The sequence below is a fragment of the Fistularia commersonii genome, chromosome 30 (genome assembly GCF_037954325.1).
Source record: "Fistularia commersonii isolate RoL2024-O1a breed Wild chromosome 30, RoL_Fcom_v1.0, whole genome shotgun sequence".
NCBI classification, from domain to species: Eukaryota; Metazoa; Chordata; class Actinopteri; order Syngnathiformes; family Fistulariidae; genus Fistularia; species Fistularia commersonii.
The window spans coordinates 11,840,356-11,861,321 of NC_141313.1; the positions used below are offsets into that span (position 1 = coordinate 11,840,356).

The 20,966-nt window shown below is 44.9% G+C and overlaps 1 protein-coding gene and 1 long non-coding RNA gene across 2 annotated transcripts in view; one reads left to right on the forward strand and one right to left on the reverse strand.

Annotated features, from left to right (window-relative positions):
- Nucleotides 1-3,139: 3,139 nt before the first annotated feature.
- LOC147216445 (uncharacterized) lies at nucleotides 3,140-6,193 on the forward strand. The gene is made up of 2 exons (XR_015109113.1): nucleotides 3,140-3,699; nucleotides 3,785-6,193. It is a non-coding gene; the product is annotated as an uncharacterized LOC147216445 (long non-coding RNA).
- A 14,082-nt stretch (nucleotides 6,194-20,275) lies between these two features.
- The window catches only part of phf14 (PHD finger protein 14), a 58,523-nt gene continuing 57,832 nt past the window's right edge, over nucleotides 20,276-20,966 (reverse strand). The window contains exon 18 of the mRNA XM_086177967.1: nucleotides 20,276-20,485. Coding sequence (XP_086034093.1) covers nucleotides 20,417-20,485 — 69 coding nt within the window. The 3' untranslated portion in view covers nucleotides 20,276-20,416. The remainder of the gene's footprint in view (nucleotides 20,486-20,966) is intronic.

The following is a 20,966-nucleotide window of genomic DNA, read 5'->3' on the forward strand; positions in this document are numbered from 1 at the left end:
TGTGAATGAGTGAGGGATTGGTTGTGCGTCTCTACATGTGGCCTTATGATTGACCTGCAAGCTAGGATTGGCTCCAGCCCCCTGTAATGCTGTCCACTGGTTTGGTGGGATTGACAAAGAATGGATGAACGATTATTTATAGTCAATATTCTCTTCCACTTCAGGAAAAAAAAGCACGTGGCTCATGATTTTGTACAAATGATGACACTGTCTCTAATGTAATGTAAAGGGATTTTGGCCATGGGACTACTATTAGCACTAAAGCTGGGGTTGGTTCATACCCGATGTTCATCCACAGCATCTTACTCATTCCAAAATGTAACGTGTGTGTGAATCCGCCGTTGTCTGCTAGAATGACTGACCACTTTTATCAAATGTGAATCCATTGCCCAGCACCTCTGGTAGTCTAAATACGTTTTAAAAAGAGGCAAGGAAAGAATCAGAATTACAGCTAGAACGACTCCTTTTCAGGTAATTCATTTTGTCGGTACTCAGGTAACTCACAGCGCGTGCATACAATTATCTGCTGCTTCACAAGCGCAGAAGCACCAAGGCTCGGGCCATAGGTCTGAGATACTGGAGATTCCAAACCTGTTGTGGTGGGTTAACCATTGGTAGATTCTCATGCAGACACTCCTTGAGTTGATCCGAGCCGCTGACGAGGATGTTCTACATGTCTTAAACTCTCTTTAGCAGGTTCAAGTGGACCCACTTGACCCACTTCAACAAACAATAAAACTGATCCAAGGTGCAAAATTTCACCCGTTGCAGATCAGAGCACGGCTGATGTTAGAGCCACCTGTCGAACACGAAAGAGCTGAACGTTATTGTTTGAACGGAACAGCAACAGTCATTGCTTTCCACGAGCAAGGACCCGGTTCTGCTCAGGCTGTTCTGACACCCCTGGCCTACTGACGTTGATATCTCAGATGCTAACAAGGGGACAAAGCTCGGCCGTAATACTGAAGTGTGGATTTGAAACAGGAAGTCGTTCTGCCTCTATGGTTACTCCCACACAGCAAGATCCGGTTGGAGACTGCACCACTGGAAATATTATCTTTATTTTTTTAGAGTAAAAATTTGGCACGTTGGGGCGGTTGCTAGCACTGCTGCCTCACAGCAAGAATGTCCTGGATTTGATTCTGACAGTAGCCTCTCGGTGTGGAGTTTGCACGTTTTCCCCGTGTCTGCGTGGGTTTCCTCCAGGTTCTCCGTTCTCCTCCGCCAATCCAGAATCACACAGGGGGTTCATGAAAGACTCTAAATTACCTGCACGTGTGGCTGAGAATGGGTGGTTGTACGTCTCTATATGTGGCCCTTTGATTGACAGGCGAACCAATGACAGCTGGGATGGGCTCCAGCCCCCCTGCGGGACAAGCGGTTTAGACAATGAATGAATGAATTATTTATTAAAGATATATGCCCAACTTTTCCTCCAGTCTGCATCCAGTGATTCAAGTTTCTATATTTCTAAGGAGATTTTAGCGCCCCGTACATTCATGATTTCTAAAAGAATCCATCTTTTGATACTGCCTTGCTTGAGGACCAGTGGTTTGATTTCCAGATGTCTTGTACGTACAAATGATGGCAGGCCTCGCCTCTGTGCTCCTGCTAAGGCTCCCCGATCCTGCAACGAGCCTCATTCTCTGCCAGTGGTCAGTGGGCGTTACTGCACAACCCTCATTTCACGCGCAACCTTCTTACTTTGTGTGTCGATGGAATCCTTGCATTGTAGTCCTACTTTCTATGTATGTGGCGAAAGCGGTTTGATGCAATATTTTGTTGTTCAGATGGTTAGCACCTTACAGAGCTATGGCTTCCCGGCGAGCTCCTCCCCTGTGGCCAGGCGATCAGACCTGTGCAATTTACAGGGAGGAGGCGCAGTCACGTTCCGCATTTCTTTGGTTTGAGCAAATCCGCAAGTCGACCCGAGTGAGCCGCGCACATGCCTGGCAGATGCTCCTGGTCACCCCCCACCTGTAACTGCAATGTGGACCTGAATGAACAATAGCAATAAAACTATTGGTTGATGTGTCTGAACCTCAGTGAAGCACCACATTCAGCTTGCAGCCTCTGTGGCATGTTTGACGGAGTTGGGTCCAAGGCCAAATCGTAAGCGGCAACAGCTTTTGAGTTGCATCACCAAAAAAAAGAAAATTACACAGATATTCCAGGGTTTGGTGAAGGCCTGGGGACCACACTCCGCATATATATACCTGCACCTTTGAAGCTACAACATGGCAACCCCCATCCTTATGTTTTGTCTCTGGCTCCGAGGGAAAACTGAAGCCTCCTCTGACCAGCGTCCCACAGTGGGTGGTCCCATGGGCCTCCACCGTATGGCTTGAGGTAGTTCAGCCATGATCAACTCCCTGGCGCAGAACAAGAAAGTATCCATCCATATGGAAGTTGGGATGATCTTGAAGGTGGATTGTCAAGCTCAGCCACCAGACGTGTCCAGCAAAGGCGCTTTTGTGACGCGTTGAGGGCTGGACATATTTGCCATCTTCAGTAAACATCTAGAAGTAATATTCTTTCAGAGCCAAACCACAGATTCATCTTCCTGGGAGTAAAGTGTCCTAGAGTTACTGCTCTACCGATATCAGGACGAGAAGATCAAAACAAAATAGACGACAATCCAAACTCTATGAATTTTATGTCTCCTTGCGGTGTGAACAAGCTGCTGCCGTTCACCTCTGGCTTCCTGCATCGTGAAGATGTTGCAGTACCTGTGGTACTGCACAAGGGAGAAGTTTGAGATCCCTCCACGGGCCTTTTAAAAAATATGGGCATCTCGGTGTTTTGACGCTCACTGCCCATTAGATGGCGTTAAAAATGCTGAAATGATCGCGAGACTGAAAGTCTCCCAGAAGTCATCCCGATGCCTCCTGCCCAGGGTTCTCCAGGTAAGACTCACATTTTTATTTTTGATATTCTCGAACACCTGTTTAACACAAAATGACTAGATAAGGTGATAGCAATTCAATAACTCCACTGGCTATTTAACATTTTACTCAATCTTTGAATTAAACTCATTACTTAATGACTTAATCAAAGTATAATTTGCCAGCAGAGTGAATTCACAGTCACGATAATTCAGAAGATGCCCCCAGTTTGTCACTTAAGAGAATATGCTGTTTTCCATGAGAGGACATTGTTATCAAAATAATTTTTAACTTTTTCACTTCAAGTGACAATTAAATGAAAGGTCACCAAATGTTCAGACTTGATTAAAAAAAGAAGTGTCAGTTAATATATTTGGAAGCACTTAATTATTTGTAATTTCCTCTGGGCACTGAATTTCTATGAAGGATGGCAACCATGAATGTTGTCTCTCCCGTCTCCCGTTAATGCTATAATTGTGACACGGAACAGACTGCCGATTTATAGTTTACCTGTCTGGGGTCACAAAGGCAATCTGGTGGAAAAAATACTTCTGTTTCAATGTTTGTGAAAGTCAGTGAGATTTGAAGCTCTTCTAAGAGGGCTTTACCTGCGGACTGGAGGTTGGCTCGTATGCTGGGAACGACACTATACGGCAGAGGAGCTGGGATGCAGGGGTACTCCGTACTCCAGCAGGTGGCAGTACATCACCATCATCTGAAGCCCAGGCAGAGGTCCTCCTCAGAGTCCGAGGATGGAAAGGAATTTGTTCTGACGTGCACGTTCTTCGACAGGGAACCCTTTGTCTGACCTCAGGTGAGGGATCGATAATCAACAGACTGATTTATCAATGGGATCCCAACTGATGAAGCGCCTACATGACATGAACCTGTCTCTCCAGGCCATCTGTGACGGAGACTTCAGGATACTGAACCTCCTTTGCCAGAGGCGGTACCTTCCTCCTATCCTGGAGGGACCGGCCGACCCAGAGCTGTAGGCTTACTCTTTCTTACTGCTTCACGTTCCACATCAAACTGCCCCCAGGTCCTGGTGGAGATCAGTGGTGATGACACCAAAAGGACCACATTGTACATGGGAAGCAGATGAGCGATGCAGAGGTCGTCGTACCCGAGGATTTCCTCCGCAGATCCTCTCCGTGAAAACAGAAGCAGTGACAAAGGGCAGTCCTGGCAAAGCCCGGCACTCTGTGGACGTATGTATGATGTAGTGCCAAGTATTCAGGCACAGCCGTTTTATCCAGAGCTTCATAACAACAACCTCAGGCGCCCCCATATTCCCAAAGATCCCCCAAACACCTTCTCAAAGTCCGCAAATGTAAACAAGATGGGTGTGCTCCTACAAACCAGCCGGTGTTCCCACGACGGTGAAGAGCTGCTCTGCAGTTCCCTGACCAAGATGGAGTTCCCATTGTTGGGGTTGGACAGCTGGCCAGTGTTCTGGTATAATCTGTCCCCGGGTGACCAGGCAGCACCGTCCACCTGTAGTAGACACACTCTCTCCTGTCCTATGTTTAGAAACAAGGAACAACTCCCTGCTCTGCTACTTCCCGGACGTTGTCCCCAACCTCCAAGAGGCACCGAGGTGGTGTCTCAGGACGGATCCACACCTGGTGTGTTGACGCCACAGCCTCCCAGCCCTGCTCCCCCTCCTGGGGATACGACTGGGATGCTCTTTTCGCCGCTGGATGACGGCTTGGACCAGGGCGGACAGATCTCCTCCCCGGCTGCACGACCTGCTTGGCATGTCACTCAAAATTCTTACATTGTGCAACTCCTGTGTTTTTAACAGTGGTGCCAAATTTCCCCAACTCTACCTTCAAGCAGATGAACTCAAACAGCTTAGCCATTCCTTTGGGCTCACTGTGCATTTGTTCCTATGCAACTTCTCTAGTTATTTCTGACCCAACAATTCATTGATTATTCACCACACCTGCTTGTTTGCCGCTTTCAAATACACTCTAGGGCACACTACACCAACCTATGACAAAACAATGAGGCGACATCGAAGACAAATAGGAATCTGCTCGGTGCAAATTGGCAGATACTGCAGAAAAAGAAGTCAGCATTAAAGAGGCAAAGACACAGTTAGCTTGGGGATTTAGAATACAATATTCCTTCAATTGTCCCACAGTGGGGAAATTTCAAGCACTCACATATGAAAGTGGACGATGCAAGAAAAGTTATCAAAAATAGAAAACCAAGAATAAACAATAAACAGTGTTAACAATATATATAAACAGGTAGGACTTCTTTAACGAGTTGCACCTAAAAAACATGTCAACCATATATAAACAGTATAAACGTGCAAAAGTAGCGACAAGCAGCGAACAACGGCAATCCTTGCAGTGGTAATACCTGAGTGTCTGAGAGATGAATGGACACGAGTAGATGGACAAAAGAGTGGACGAATGAATGAAAAGGAAGTCTATTGAGAGTGAGCTGAGTGTAAAATGGTCGAACAGCAGCTGGCAGGAAGGACCTCTAGAATAATCTCTCCTTCACACTTTGGGTGAAGGAGCTACTCAGTGCCGTCATGATGCTCTCATGTGGTGGGAGGTGTTCTTCATCAGAGATGGCAGCTTACCTACCACCCTCCTCTCTTCCACCACATGTCCTGAACCCACGGGACCCCCAGGATGGAGCTAGTTTTTCTCTGCAGTTTGTCTATCTTCTTCCTGCTCCAGCAGACTACTCCAAAGATAACGGCTGATGCCACAACAGCATAGGTTTCGAACTCTGGCCTGCAGTGTAATAATATATGGCTGGCAAAGCCATACCAAATGACTATTAAGAGCTGGTATTCTAGCCTACAGTGCGCCAATAATACAAGTCCCAGAATGCTCTGCTGCTTTTTTGGCATGAAAATCACGACAGGACCCATAAACGCCCTCTCCACAGTTGGCAGTAGTCATAGCGACCTCACACTAATACTGGCACAGAGCTACCCCTCCGAAAAATGGCGAAAAAAAAGGCAGAAGATCAGAGTAGATCAAACTGAGTTTTCTTTATGCGCTTTTTCTGCCCACTTCATGACATTGGTTTGAATGGGTTCAAGTTCATTGAAGGACATCATTCTTAGTTAATTGGTTTATAATTGTTATTTTAATTTACATTTATTATTGGCCTGCGGAAAAAGGTTACTGTTGAAATTTAATTCAGAAGGCTGTAAAAAAAAAGCCTTCACAAAAAAGTGTTTTTTATTTTATTTTTATTTCAGAAATGAATGTCATTAATGTACATTTTTTATTTGAATTTCTATTTTACATTTGTGCAATATTAAAATATAAAAATTTTATTTTTTTTTGTTGCATTTTTTTTCCATAAATATCAATGTTGGCCCAGTTTTGAATTTTGGCCCACTGTGTATTTGAGTTTGCCATCTGTTCTACAGTGTGGAAGAAGGTCCTGAGGAGAGCCCCTGCACTCCAAAGGACCTGCGTCTCCTCAGCAGGTAACAGTCTGCTCCGACCTTTCCATCAATGCTGTGACACCTTTCTAGTTTATTGTTCAGCTGAACACCCAGGTACTTATAGTAGACCACTTAATGCTATTCGATTTAAATTTTTTTTTAAATCTCAACAAATGAAATCTGCAACAACATCCTGGATCCATTGGATCTCATTTCCTCTGTGATGCTGGGAGAATTTTTAGAAGACAAACTGTTTATAGGTTTGTTTCAGCACATTTTTATTGTTAGCAGCTATTCAACCGCCGTATGTTTTTTAGGAATTCATTGCCCTGGTTCTGATGGAGCTGTCAGACAAAGTGTTGGGAGTTTACCTCTGTTTAAGAGGAAACTAAATGACGATTGGAAGATCAGAACAGTGTGGCCTTCCCAGGATGTTTATTGCCATCCAGTCTGACCCAAAGCAAAAGATGGATTTGATATAAAATGAGAATGAAACTGGCTCTTTGAAACTGCTGTGCTATATTTGCCGGCCATCCTCCATTTCCATGGCGGTCAACGGGTGGCTGCCTGTGTTTCAGAGATACACAAGAAGAATCACCCAAAGTTGTCTGAAGACCAGGATAGTTCATGTCATCCCTTGAGGTTTTGACAGAATCTCCAAAGGGTGCGCGGCTACTATGTTTACCAGCCTCGCTCCAGTTTGCTGCTTAGGACGCTTAGTTTTCGGTCATATAAAATCCACGTCTCCCTTGCATACAATCTCAACATGGAGGCCAATACCAGTTTTGAATCAGTGAGTGCTCACCCACTCCGAGATATCCTATATCTCTATAAATCAGCTTGCAGCCGACAGCAGCTGAGCCGGGTGTCTGCAGAGCACATGATCTTTTTTGTCTTCTTTGCAAGAGATGACATGGCACCAGCCTCTTTTTCCACTTGTGATCGCACCCTGCTTTCAGATCAGACTCTCAGCTGTGGAGGTGATTCTTTGATGCTCTCTGTGTCTTGGAAGTGATGGTTGCAGGATGGTGACAGGCTGGGATGTTACAAGATCTCCCTGCCAGCATTCTTGGTCTTGTAAGGCAGTGTTTTACATTAGAAAAATCACATGGCACGGCGCTAAATAAATATGTCCAAGACGTTTTTAATGAAATCAAATGAAACTGCAGTCTTGGGCTATTTCTTTAACGGCGCCAGAGCCGCAGTATTTCTTCTCCGATGATTTTGCAGGCAGGCAGTATTAATGTCTCTGCCATGGTGTGTGGCTGGATGGATTTAGCTATGAATTCAGCAACTTTTTCGTTGGCTTTCAGAGCTTTCTCACCTGTCTTGGTGGTTTTCTTCAACAACTTCCTATTTCTCAGTCTGTTTATGCAGATGAACCAAATAGTCCGTGTTCTAGTCTTGAAGTCTGTGTAGTTGGAGATGGAGTTTAAGTTTGCTTGGAACCGTGGCTCTGTTTGACAGCTTTTCCCCAAGTCTACTTGGTGGGTTCGCCAGTAAAAGTGAATTTAAACGCATTCTAACTTTCGCTGTATTGGCTTGAGGGCTATCAAACTTATTTTGGTCTGGGGTCCAGATATAGCCTAATTTGATGTCAATGGGCCCAGACCAATAAAGCGTAGTTACCTAGAAGTATTACCAAATTTTTCCTTTGTTTTAGTGTACAGAAGAACAGGGAAATTATAACAATTTTCATATGTAATGCACTATTCCATTAAAAAATACATGACGAACAACCTGAGATTGATGAAGAAAAGTTAGAACAATTTCAACAACACTATGCCTCATTTCTGTCTTCTCAGTTCTTTGTGCATTTTGTTGATTTTTTTTGTCAATGGCAAGTCTCATAGTGGCACAGAAACATACTGCATCCACACCGAGCATAGGTTTCTTATTAACCTGAAATTACAAATAAGAAGTGGTCCATTTTCTTTAAAAACCCTACACTCCATGTCCACATTTCTCTTTTTTGACAACATCATCTTGCTGATAAGGGTGTCGGGGCAGGCACATTTCTAACAATAAGTAAAAATGCTATTGACAGAACCGGAAGCTGCATTGATGCAATCTGCTGTAAGTTCTGAGTCAATAGAGTTGTGCCATGTTGCTAACACTGACTACAGTGCACCCCTAGCAGACAGTATAGGAACTGCATTTTTATTTAAAACGAAAAAATAGTTTTTGATTTTGATGTATTTTTTCAAATTGTAGATTTATTCCACGGGCTGGATTGGACCTCCCTGCTGGGCCAATATCGGCCCACAGGCTGTACGTTTGACACCCCTGATCTAGAATGACTCAGAAGCAGGTAGATCCACAGGTTCATTCACCACCTGTGGCCTTCTATTTCATTTTTCTGCCTGTCACTGCATGCTGCCCACATAGATAGACGTACCAGGACATAATTAGTGTGCTGAATAAATAATGTTTGGACCAATCAGGTGAAAGTGCGCATTTTCCAACGGCGCAGTGGATGGGACACACTGTTCTGAGGCATCCAGAGAGGTGACCTGCCTGCCAACCTACGAAGCGTAGGAGTTTACGTTAGTCATCTGTTCTGTTGCTGTCATCGGGGGAAACACTACTTTCACTGTCTTTACCGACTTTAAGCTCATGCCAATCGACCGGCTCTGTCAGCTTCCTTTAAGACGATAGACTAGACCACTTGTCAAACCAACGGACGTCGACTGTACAGCTCAGACCCCTCTGGCCAGAGCAACCATGTTGTCCATGTGAATAAACATGGAAGAAAAATATCTAATTGCTAAGTCATTAGCGTAGCTATCTGCCCTTTTATTCCATTAATGTAGTCCAGTTTTGTTTCATTACCATCGTAGTTCTGATAGTCCTGCTCATTCCTGTTGTCTTCATCTTCAGACACCATTTTCTGATTTCCGCCTCCTCTTTGTCATTGGCTGTTGGCGACATGTGTTCGCCATCAGCTCGGTAATGAGTACAAACGACCCCACTGTGTCCAGAGTTGGCTCCAAAATTCAGATACACCGGAGTGGGATGGAGGAGGGAGAGCCGTGGGTGAGAGGCAATCACCTCCACCATATAAGGGGAGCCAGTAGAAACAGTGAAGGAGTACAGATATCTGGGCACTCTCTTCAACAACCTCCTAAAGTTCTCTAACACTGAGGAGATCATCAAATGTCACCGTTACCCAACGGCAGTACCTAGTAGCAGCAACATTTTACCAGATTCTATTATGATTACATTGAGAATGCAATGACCTTCTCCTTCACCTGCTGGTTCCACTCCACCACCCAACACGATGGAGTCGCCTGGAGCACACTACCTTGGTCTGCTCCAAAATAAATGGTCAACCCCTCACACCCCTCTCCCCTGCTTCAATGAAAGTCAAATATTGAGAGCAGCCAAAAAAGATCCTCGCACGTCAGTCCTACATGGTACACCCGTACTTCCAGTGGCTCCCCTCTGCTCTGCCGGCAAAACCCAGAGAAAGGCAATCTTCGTCCCCAGAACCGTCCAACTCAATTTCCAGTAACACCCTCATCACCAGGGCGGGCGCAGGGGCTCCGGAGGAGGGCACAAGGCACTCGCATGGACAGGCTTGACCCGGGACACGTGGAAGGTCCTGTGAATGTGGAGGCTAGGAGGCAGTGAATTGCAGAGGGGGTGATTACAGACTCTACCTCAAAGGGCTGATGAACCTAGGGGTCAACTTCCGGGAGGTAGATTTTAAGGGAACGTCACAGGAAGAGTGCCAGACTCTGCTCAGGTGAATAGACAGGAGTAGGAGTCCGCTTCCGGTCAGCAAAGTGGCGGTTTTGCTCAGAAGTGCGCTGCAGCACGGTGGACCAGATGTGCCTGCAGCGGCGAAGTCAACGGCAAGATGTATATCTTCCCAGGTGCACGAGTGCCAGGGCCCGGTTCCGTCTGGATCCCCTGGTTGATGACATCTTCAATAGCCCAAGAGAGAGCCCAAACGGTGCAGTTGGGTGGTGGGATGGAAGCTGGGGTCTTGTCGGTGTCATCTGAGGAGAACTGATGCAAAAGAGCATCAGACTTTGTGTTTTGACCACCTGAAAGATATGAGATGGAAAGGTTGAACCGGGGAGAAGGGAAAAAAAAAGACACCAACAGGACTGATGAGAGTTAGAACATTTGGCTGAATGTAGGTAAGCTAGGTTTTTGTGATCAGGCCAGATTAGCACTGGATGCTCAGCACCCTCCAACCAATGTCGCAACTCCTTGATGGCAAGAAGTTCCCAATTTCCCACATCAAAGTTCATCTTGGCTGGGGGAGTAAAAGGCACAAGAGTGAAGCCTTCCATTAGAGTCCGAGCATTGGGAAAGTACTGCACCGACCAGTGTTTCAGAAGAGTCGACCTCAAGCACACATGAGGAACATGAAAGGGGAACATGAAACTCATTTCTCAGCCTTGACGTAGAGGTGGTTCTCCAGCAATCGCTGCAGGACCATTCATACTTGCTGCCCGTGGTCCAAGAGAGACTTTGTCTATCTGGATGACATTTTCGTCTTTTCAAACAAAAGTGTTCCGAAAGTCACGGAGTAGATCGTCGACCAGGGCTTGAAACACAGCGGGGGCATTGCAAAGGTCTAAGGGCATGACTAGGTATTCAAAGTGCCCAATGGGGATCTTAAAGGTGGTCTTCCATCCGTCTCCCTGGCAGATCCAAATGAGGAGGTACGCGTTGCAGAGGTCGAACTTGTAAAAATCAGTCGCACCCTGAGCTGGTTCAAACGCTGACAATAGGAGGTGTAAGGGATACTTATTCTTGATGGTGATCTGATTCAGTTCTCTGTAGTCAATACAATGCCAGAGAGAGCCATCCTTCTTATCGACAAAGAAAAAAAAAGCCTCCAGGGGGGATGATGAGTGACGGATAATACCTGCCGTGAGTGATTCGTGGATGTATCTCTCCATGGCTTCTCTTCCAGACGGGAAATATTAAATAGTCAACTGGCAGGTAGCGGCACCCCAGGGAGAAGATTTATTGTGCAATTGTAGGGGTGGTGAAGAGGACGTGAGAGAGCCTTATGTTTGCTAAAGACTTGCCTGAACTTGATATTCTTCGGGGACAAGTCAGCTGGGTCAGCCACCTCAGGGTTAGCAGGAGGCAGACTTGGCCAGCGGAGCTGCAGTAGAGGCAATGATAAGATCGCAAATGCTGCTGACGTTCCTCCAGAGACAGGTGGGCATGACCCACCTGCATTGGCTTCAGTGGTGAAGCTGGGTCCTAGATGGATGGAAGAGCTGGAAGGTGGATAGTCAGTTCTATGCTCGACCCGCTGTTTTCCTCTTTGCTTGTTCCTCTCCCTCAGCTGGTTACTGAGGCCGGTAGCCAAGGATATCAGCCCCTCAGGCTCATCCAAGGGGGCTAATTCATCCTTCAAGGTCTCATTGAAGGCATGAAAGGGGTGCTCTTTAGGGTGTGAGAGTTCCGCCCAGATGCAGCAGCAAATGTCCTAACCTCAATGGCAAAGTCAGAAATAGTTCGCGGACCTGTGTGAGCATTTCAAGATCTCTGAACTCCTTGAAGGTGTAACCAAAGCTGGAAGGGTCCCGGAATCGGGCCCCGGCCAATCTTAGAGCCTTGTCGGAAAGGAGGTCCAGGATAAACTAAATCTTTGCGTTGTTGTGGGGGAAGCAATGTGGGGAACAATTAAAGACCCGGGTGCGATGTAGAAGAAATCCTCCACAACAGCCTGCCTCTTCCGAGAATTTATTTCGCATGGGTGAGCTAACATCTTGTGAAGTGACAAGGGCCTGGGAGACTGGTGGGGCAGTGGAGGCCTCTGTAGGAGGAGGAGATGGACTAGGCTGAGGGCTCAGGAGCAGCTGAGTCAGCTGATCCAAACGCTGGTTAGTGTTCTTGTCTTAGGCTGAGGGACCTAAGAACAGCGTCGGGAGAGTGAACAAGAGAACCTTGTTCAGCAATGGCTCTCAGGAGAGTGTCCGCTGGGTCAGAATGGCCAGATTGTTCTGTCATGTTTTAAGGAAGGTGGTGCTTGACCAAAACGCAAGGATATTCAGGAACTTAAAGGGTTAATTGATGAGGAAAAGTAAATGGGGAGCTGTGCTGGGGCGTGGTTGCTGCCTGGGCAATGTCACAGGGGTCTCAGGAACCAAGGGCTGGCAAGGAGAGGCGTCAACCACCAGGAACAACCCACAATCTACGCCCAAAGGGCTGGTGGCAGGCTCCTCTTATCCTCCGCTTGACAAGGGCTGATCAGCTGCAGTGGAATCATTCACCTGCTCAATCAGGCTCACTGGTGACGAGAGCTGCAACCAGAGCCCTGGGCCCATATCTCACCATATATATACACTATGTGGCTTAAAGTATTGGCTAACCCATCCAAATAAAGGGAATCAGGCGTTCCAATCACTTCCCAGGCTGCAGGCGTATGAAATCAAGCACCTAGGCATGCAGACTGTTTTTACAAACATTTGTGAAAGAATGGGTTGTTCACAGGATCTCAGTTAATTCCAGCATGGGACTGGGATAGGATGCCACCTGTACAACAAGTCCAGCTGTGAAATTACCTTGCTCCTAAATATTCCGGTCAACTGTCAGCTATATTATAAGAACATAGAAGTGTTTGGGAACTACAGTAAATCAGCCACTAAGTGGCAGGCCGTATAAACTGATGGAGCGGGGTCAGTGGATGCTGAGGCGCATAGTGCAGAGAGGTCGTCAACTTTCTGCAGTCACTTACTACAGACCTTCAAACTTCACGTGGCCTTCAGATTAGCTCAAGAACAGATTAGCTCAAGAACAGAGCACAGAGAGCTTCATAGGATGGGTCTCCATGGCTGAACAGCTGCATCCAAGCCACACATCGCTATGTGCAATACAAAGTGTGGGATACAGTAGTGTAAAGTGGGGTGTTCTCTGGAGTAACGAACTGAGCTGCTCCTTTGGGCAATCTGATAGATGAGTCTGTGTTTGGTGGTTGCCAGGAGAACGGTACTTGTCTGACCGCATTGTGCCAAGTGTGATGTTTGGTGGAGGGGGTTTTTGGTGTGGGGTTGTTTTTGAGGAGCTGGGCTTGGCTCCTTTGTCCCAGTGAAAGGAACTCTGAAAGCTTCAGCATACCAAGATATTGTAGATAATTCCATGCTTCCAACTTTGTGGGAACAGTTTGGAGCTGGACCCTTCCTTTTCCAACATGACTGTGCACCAGTGCACACAGCAAGGTACATAAAGACATGGATGACAGTCTGGTGTGGATGAACTTGGCTGGCCTGCGCAGGGTCCTTACTTCAACCCCACAGAACACCTTTGGGATGAAATCAGGTGGAGACTGAGAGCCAGGCCTTCTCATTTAACATCGTTGTGTAACCTCACAAATGCTCTTCTGGAAGAATGGTCAAAAATTCCCATAAACACAGTCCTGAACCTTGCGGACAGCCTTCCCAGATGAGTTGAAGCTGTTAAAGCTGCAAAGGGTGGACCCATGTCATATTTAACCCTATGGATTAGGAATGGGATGTCACTTAAGTTCATATGCGGGTCAAGGGAGGTGAGCAAATAATTTAAGCCCGTGTGTGTGTGTGTGTGTGTGTGTGTGTGTGTGTGTGTGTATATATCTATATATATATATATATATATAAGTCTGTCGCTTGAATTTTTTTTTTCAAATTATTCTTCTTGATGTTCACAATTTTGATGCTGCTACCCCATGTGTCCCTCAATTGCCCCTTGGGGACAAATTAAGTTTTTCTGTCATTAAATCCTCCTTGGCATTAGAGCCTCTACTAGTTCTGGTTTCATTCAAACCCTGCTGCTCAGGCTCTTCATTTTGGCAATTGTTGTGACTCTGATACGTCGCAGTGTCAAGGGACATACGCTGAGGTCAAGGGCACGTCTGCACAACCATATTTACAGATACCTTTGGTGCATTGTCACCGTCTCCTGGCAATCTGATTGAGCAGGCTGCTGGTGTTTAAATACTTCTTTCTTATCAGCTTCAGAGGCTTACTCAGAACTGCAGGCGGCACATTTCGAGTTGCAGATGCACTTTTTGCTTTTTATTTGTTGTCCTGAATTCATCGGGCAGACTTCAGCCGCAGAGGATGATCTGAAGGAGAAATGTTGAGAATAACAATTGGTAGGAGTTGGCAGTGGACCATGCAAAGGTCACACAGTGAATGTCTTCTGCTTACAAAAAACATCCATGACCTTGCTCCAAATGGTACTCAATCACTGGAAGCCCTCCCATGGCCTCTGGTGCTCCTCAGCTGTTCCTCAAACTTGGTCACCAGAGGTTTAAGCATCCCTTCATTTTGAATCTGGTACTTTAGTGTAAAAAAGAGAAAATGTATCCTTGTTGTCATTCCATTCCTACCCTGGTCATTCAATTTTCCCTTTGTTTTTTTTCATTCTGCAATCTTTTTTTATCCTTTCTGCTGTTTTTGTTCCTTGTTTCTTCTACTTATGTCTCTTCTATTATATTTATATTCATATCTATTTATTATTACATATATTTGCACTGCTGTGACAAACAAATTTCCCCTATTTAGATCAATGAAGTATTATCTTATGTTTAGATCATCTCAGCTGTCAGCTGGACTCCACCAAAACAGGTAAAGTCTGCACTTCAAACTACTTGGAATTGCATCTCTTCTTACACAGTCAACATCTCCAAAGTGATGATTTAGCCTTTTTTCTAAGGGGGCGTTCAGAGTTTCGTGTTTGGTTTGAAACATACCGATGAAATATGAAGGCGCAAGAGCCATTAATCCAGAAAACCCCCATCAAAATGTATTTTTCACAAAACAATCACTCTTCATTTAAGTTGAAATGTCCATTGCCTGCCAAACAGTGGCACTTATTTTTTCTCAACGCTATTTTGACAACTGTCTTGAAACCAATTGCATATTTTGACTGTGGGCTGGTAAACACCAGCAGTTGCATTTGAGCTGTTATATTTCACTGTCTCACTGCGTTTGGTAAAAATATGATTACTTACATTTGAAAAGTCGTGACTCACATATGCACACAAAGCGCTGGCAGTTGTACATTACTCTGTGAAGCATTAAATCTGACTGCTGAAGGTGCGGCGTAGAAGGCACGAAGACATGCCTGGTCGGTATCTATTTGGTGCACTGCGGATTATGGCATGCGGTTGGCAGGGCAACTGGTAGCAAATCAATCCATTGTGTCATTAATGGGCCATCGGAGCTCTAATGGCTCGGTCTAAGATGGGGAGCTCGGAGCTCGACAGCAGGGAACCCGCGCCCAACGTCGGCGGGCACCTACGGCTCGTGTCATCAGTGCCGCATATTACCACGTCCAAAATGGGGCCTCCGGATAATGTCTTTTCTGCTCCCGCCGTCTAACGGCGTTCCCTTTCTGCAGGGAAATATCACAATGGCACCCCTTGCTGCTCTGACGTTCGGATGAGGGGCATCAGCGTCCCACTGTTTGTGAATATGAACATAGAAGGAAGGGAGAGACGTGCCGAGAGAAACGACGAGACCACGTGCATGCATGCATGAGTGTGCGTGCGTGCATATACACACCTATGAGTCTTAAGTTCTCATTATCAAGTTGGATCGTATTTTACTCAGAGCTGCCTCCAATCAGTAGAATTCTTGTCAAAATCTTCTTTTGTGGCAACTGGACTTGAATTTCTTCACGTCTTCAGCTTCTTCAGACAAAAGGGCTGAAACATCTTCAAGCGAAGAAAGTCCAGTTACCCTGACAAGTAGATTTCGACATGAGTTCACCTCAAGAGAACCTCCACTCCAAGCAGGAGGTTGGCGGTTTTAATCCCCGGCTCCGCATGTAGACGGGGCCCTCATGGTGTGGTTTATGAATGCTAGCTGGTGTGAAGCTCTTTGGGAAATAGTCTCGACAAGGTGCTTTGGGGCAGCTTAGCTCAGGAGGTATAGCAATCGTCTTTGAAACTGACCATTCCGGGTTCAATTCCTTGCTCCCCCTTGCGTGTCAAAGTGTTGTTGACACTGAACCCCTGGCGTTGATGATGGCAGCCTACTCCTCATGGTTCACCCATGATGGGTTAAATGCAGAGAATTAATTTCTCAATGAGGGTTTAATAAAGTATAAACTTTTTTTTTTTTTTTAATATTTTTTTTTGCAACACTTTCCTGCACCACAATTTGAACCTGCACACGGAAAGTGTGCTTCGCCCTGATGCTGGAGATACGTTTGAAAAATACGGAGCATGAAAAAATATGAAAGAACGTGCCTCTGTCTCACAGTTACCGCTTTCAGAATAGTAGGTCTGTCACCATCAGCCTGATATTCAAATGGCTGCCACACATAAATCATCTTGTTTTGTTGTTAAAGTCCCTGCTTTTCTCAGAAAACAGCGTACAATGTGTGACTTATTTGGCCAAATTCAGATGCAGATTATTTAAGTGTAACGTTCCACAGGTGGAAATCAACAGGAGGTTGAGCAGAAAACTATTCGACCCTTTCATGATTTCCATGATCTTCTAAAATCGCTTTGCAGATTCGTTGCGGAATGGCAGCACTCTGGAAAAACACACTAGCGAAACTCTCAACAACTCCTCTCCAGCTGCAGTATTCAGTTCGAGCTCCCCTCCCATGGAAAAATCTTCTGATCTCCATCTTTTTGCTCAAGAATTGGCTTCAGACCTTGCTTGTTGAGAAATCTTATAGTTAGCACTAGCCCAGCCCCATCGCAGTGACGTGCAGTGAGGTTGACGGCTGGTGAGGCATTGACTTCATCAGAATCATACACAAACATATGAACCCTACAGGGGAGCTTATGCACCGAATAAGCTGAGGAATTGCAAGAACAATCCCTGGAATCACGAGCGCCCCCTACCATGCGCCCACCACACCTGTTTTAAGATCGCTCAGCACAAGAAACTAGTAACACACATACAGTTGTTGACAAAAAACACTGTACATTGGAAATGTTGTTAATCTTGCAAAAGTCTTTAAAAAATGTAATAGTGACATACAGTGAGCTAGCAAAACAGTCTCAGTGCAGAGCATGCCAGCAGTAAGCCATCATTGCACAATCCATATTGAGGCACAACAGTCGGCAGCTTAGCTGCACATCTCTTCTCAGTATTTGAACAGTAAATGTGAAAATCTAGCCATTTTGAATTTTTGACTGCACCTCACATGCATTGGCTAGTCCTTGTCCGAGTTCTTGTGCTCCGTCATTGTGCTGGTCTGGTGCTGCAACGTCTCGCCATGTGCATCAAACATTATTTCTTTCATGGATCTTCTTCTTTTCCTTTGGGCTGTTTCCTCTCCATGTGAGTCCACCTTCTCAATCTAACCCTTTTAACAGTATCCTCCTCTTTCACACCTATTCACTTCATATCCTCTCTTACAACATCCATAAATTTTCTCTTTGGTGTTCCTCTAGATCTCCAATTCCAGCATCCTTCTACCAATACATTCACTATCCCTCCTCTGTACATGATCCAAACATCTCAGTCTATGTCCAGAACATCTCACAAGTGCCAATGGACTCATTCCTGATCCTATCCGTCCTGTTCACTCCCAAAGAGAATCTTAACATCTTCATCTCTGCAACCCCCTGTTCTGTCTCCTGCCATTTGGTCATTGTCACTGTTTGTAGACCATACAGCATAGCTGGTCTCACCACTGTCTCCTCCACCTTTTCTCTCATTCTGGCTGATAGTCTTCTATCTCATAGTACCCCTGACACTGTTCTCCACCCATTCCAGCCTGCTTGAACCTGTTTCTTTCCCTCTTTTACACACTATGCTTTGAACTGTTGAACCTTAGCACATGATTATTTCTTTTATGGATATTAAAGATATTGTTTGATCTTTTCAGCTATAAGAACATAACTGTTCACACTTCCTGTATGAGCAATAACAGATCATGCCCTTCACACCCCTTCCGTCCTCATCACACTCCTGCTTTCTATCTCTCCTTTTTATTATCTTACTGGTCGAGGCTGAAGGCTGCCCATGTTGCACTGGGAGCTGTACAAGGTTTCAGCCATAACAATAAAGGCACTGAGGATACAGAGGAATTCAATTCGACATTTAATTTGCATTTAGAGTCTGGGAGAGAGAAGCTTTTCTTTCACAGTTCAGGTTTATTGGCACTTTGTGGGTTTATTCCTGTGTCACTGTGATAGTCAGAGGGTGCAAATTCCAGACAGCCGCCTTTCATTTTCAATATTATTTACTGAACGCAATCATCATTTAAATGCTTCAAGAAAAAAAAAGCAGCTTTGAATGAGTGGCAACTGAGAAATATATTCATAATTATGTGTTTTTTTGGTTTTTGCTCCCATTTCTTATGTTAGCTGAAACACAATTACAGAGGCATGAACGACTTGAACCTTGTTTACATGTAGCTTTGTGCGGAATGGACCCTTCTGGAACCTTCCCCCTGATTTAAAACCTGTTTTAAATCCTTTATATTAACCTTTATATTATCTGTTATTTGTATGCGATTAAAAATAAAAATTGCATTGGATTTCAAAGATATGCTGGCAAAAGACATCTGCTTACAGGCTACAAACTAACTAACAGGGTTTTCTCCTGTCTTATGCTTGATTGGGAAAAACTAAATAAATTAAAAAATGACCATCCTGTGGATTTAGGTGGCTTTTTGTATGAATATGGAAAGAAACCAGTCTCAGTGTGCAGCATGCTGTTTGGCTACAGCATGGAATTACAGCTATCAAACAAAAAAAAATGGATAGCAGGTGTTATAATCTACCCCCCCAAACACACACACACTATTTATTGTGAAGCTGGTGTAATTTAAAGGACATCACAGCAGAAAGAAAACGACAAAATAAACAAGAACTTAAAACAAGCGACTGTGTGTGTATGTGTCTGTGTATATATATATATATATATATATATATATTTATATATATAAATGTATATTCCCAACTGTGTGAGTATGGGCAAGAAGAATTTAGTCAGCTACCAATTGTGGGAGTTCTCCCACTTAAAAAGATGAGAGGCCTGTAATTTTGCTCACAGGTACACTTCAACTATTAGAGGCAGAATGCAAAAAAAAAATCCAGAAAATCACGTTATCTGAGTCTTAAAATATTTTGTGCAAATTATCATGGAAAAAAAGTATTTGGTCACCTACAATCAAGAAAGATTTCTGGCTCTCACAGACCTGTAATGTCTTTTGTAAGAGGTCTTTCACACGTTACCTGTATTAATGGCACCTGTTTGAGCTGGTTATTAGAATAAAAGTCACCTATCGACGACCTCAGTCACACTCCATAATCCACGATGGCCAAGACCATAGAGCTGTCAAAGGACACCAGAAACAAAACTGTAGACCTGCACCAGGCTGGGATGACTGAAGCTGCAAAAGGTAAGCAGCTTGGTGTGATTCTTGGTGTAAATTCTTTAAAAATCAGACAATGTAGTTTTCTGGAATTTTTTTCACATTCTGTCCCTCATAGTTGAAGTGTACCTATGATGAAAATTACAGACCACTCATCATTTTAAGTGGGAAAACTTGCGCAATTGGTGGCTGACTAAATACTTTTTTACCACTGTGTGTGTGTGTGTGTGTGTGTGTGTGTGTGTGTGTGTGTGTGTGTGTGTGTGTGTGTGTGTGTGTGTGTGTGTGTGTGTGTGTGTGTGTGTGTAAAATGCCTGACGAGATGTGGTTAGCCTGATCAGAGAAAGGGACTAACGGACTGTGGAAAGAAGCGCTGTGTTGGCCCAGAGTAGATCCAACCCCACCATCACCCCTCCGCCCCTCCATTGCTCCCCCATCACCCTGTTCTGCTGCTTTTAGCTCGTAAATTCACGGGATTTCTGGTCATCACAACAAGGCTGCTGGTCTTTAAGCGTCAGACAAGCAACCTCACATTAATCTATGCAGATGATGTGCTGCTTTATCTAGCTGTCTTTCTGGTGCTGATGTTACAAAATGAAAAAGTCTGCCCTTGAATGTAAAGGCATACCTCTCTAAATAATGTTTTCTAAAATAGCTCTGGTTGCTCAAATACCTGAAGTGAAAGGTGACTGCAGTCTGGAAACTTTGTGAGGCAAGTAGAAGGTTGCATCTGCTATATTGTCCGAGGATAATGTGGCAGGCGAAACCACCTATCAGTGTTCGTGTTCTTTCGTTCCCAGACTCAGTTCGGATCCTCTTGCTCGGCTCTTTCTTCTTCGATGCCGTCGTTCTCCGTGAGCCCCTCTTCCTCCTGGAAACACATGACTAATAATTTACACGCGGCGGTTGGAAATATATCACCGTTAGATGGAGAGGAGGTAAGTATTTGCTCATAATTTTCCGAGAAAGAGGGACGACCTTGACCGAATGTTGCCTGTCTCATTAGTGTTTCATCAAAACACTAATAAAAGACTTCAGATAATGGATAATTGGCAACAACTGTGTGCGCCTGCCTGACAGGAAGCAGCACTCCAAGACAGCAGGTGGGCCAGTTAGCAAGTCGACTGCATTAAACAGAATTGTTTGGTTTCATATAGTAATTGCTTTTCAGGGAGAACACATCTGAAAGAACAGCAAGGATTAAAGGTTCTTGACGTCCTTCTATGTGATGTTTTGAAATCATAAACCTGAAAGCCACGCATTCTTGAGAAGACTGTCAGGGGAATGTATACTGATCTGAGCCAGTTTCCAAGGGGGGATGGTACCATGCAAAGTCACTGTTATCTATGCTG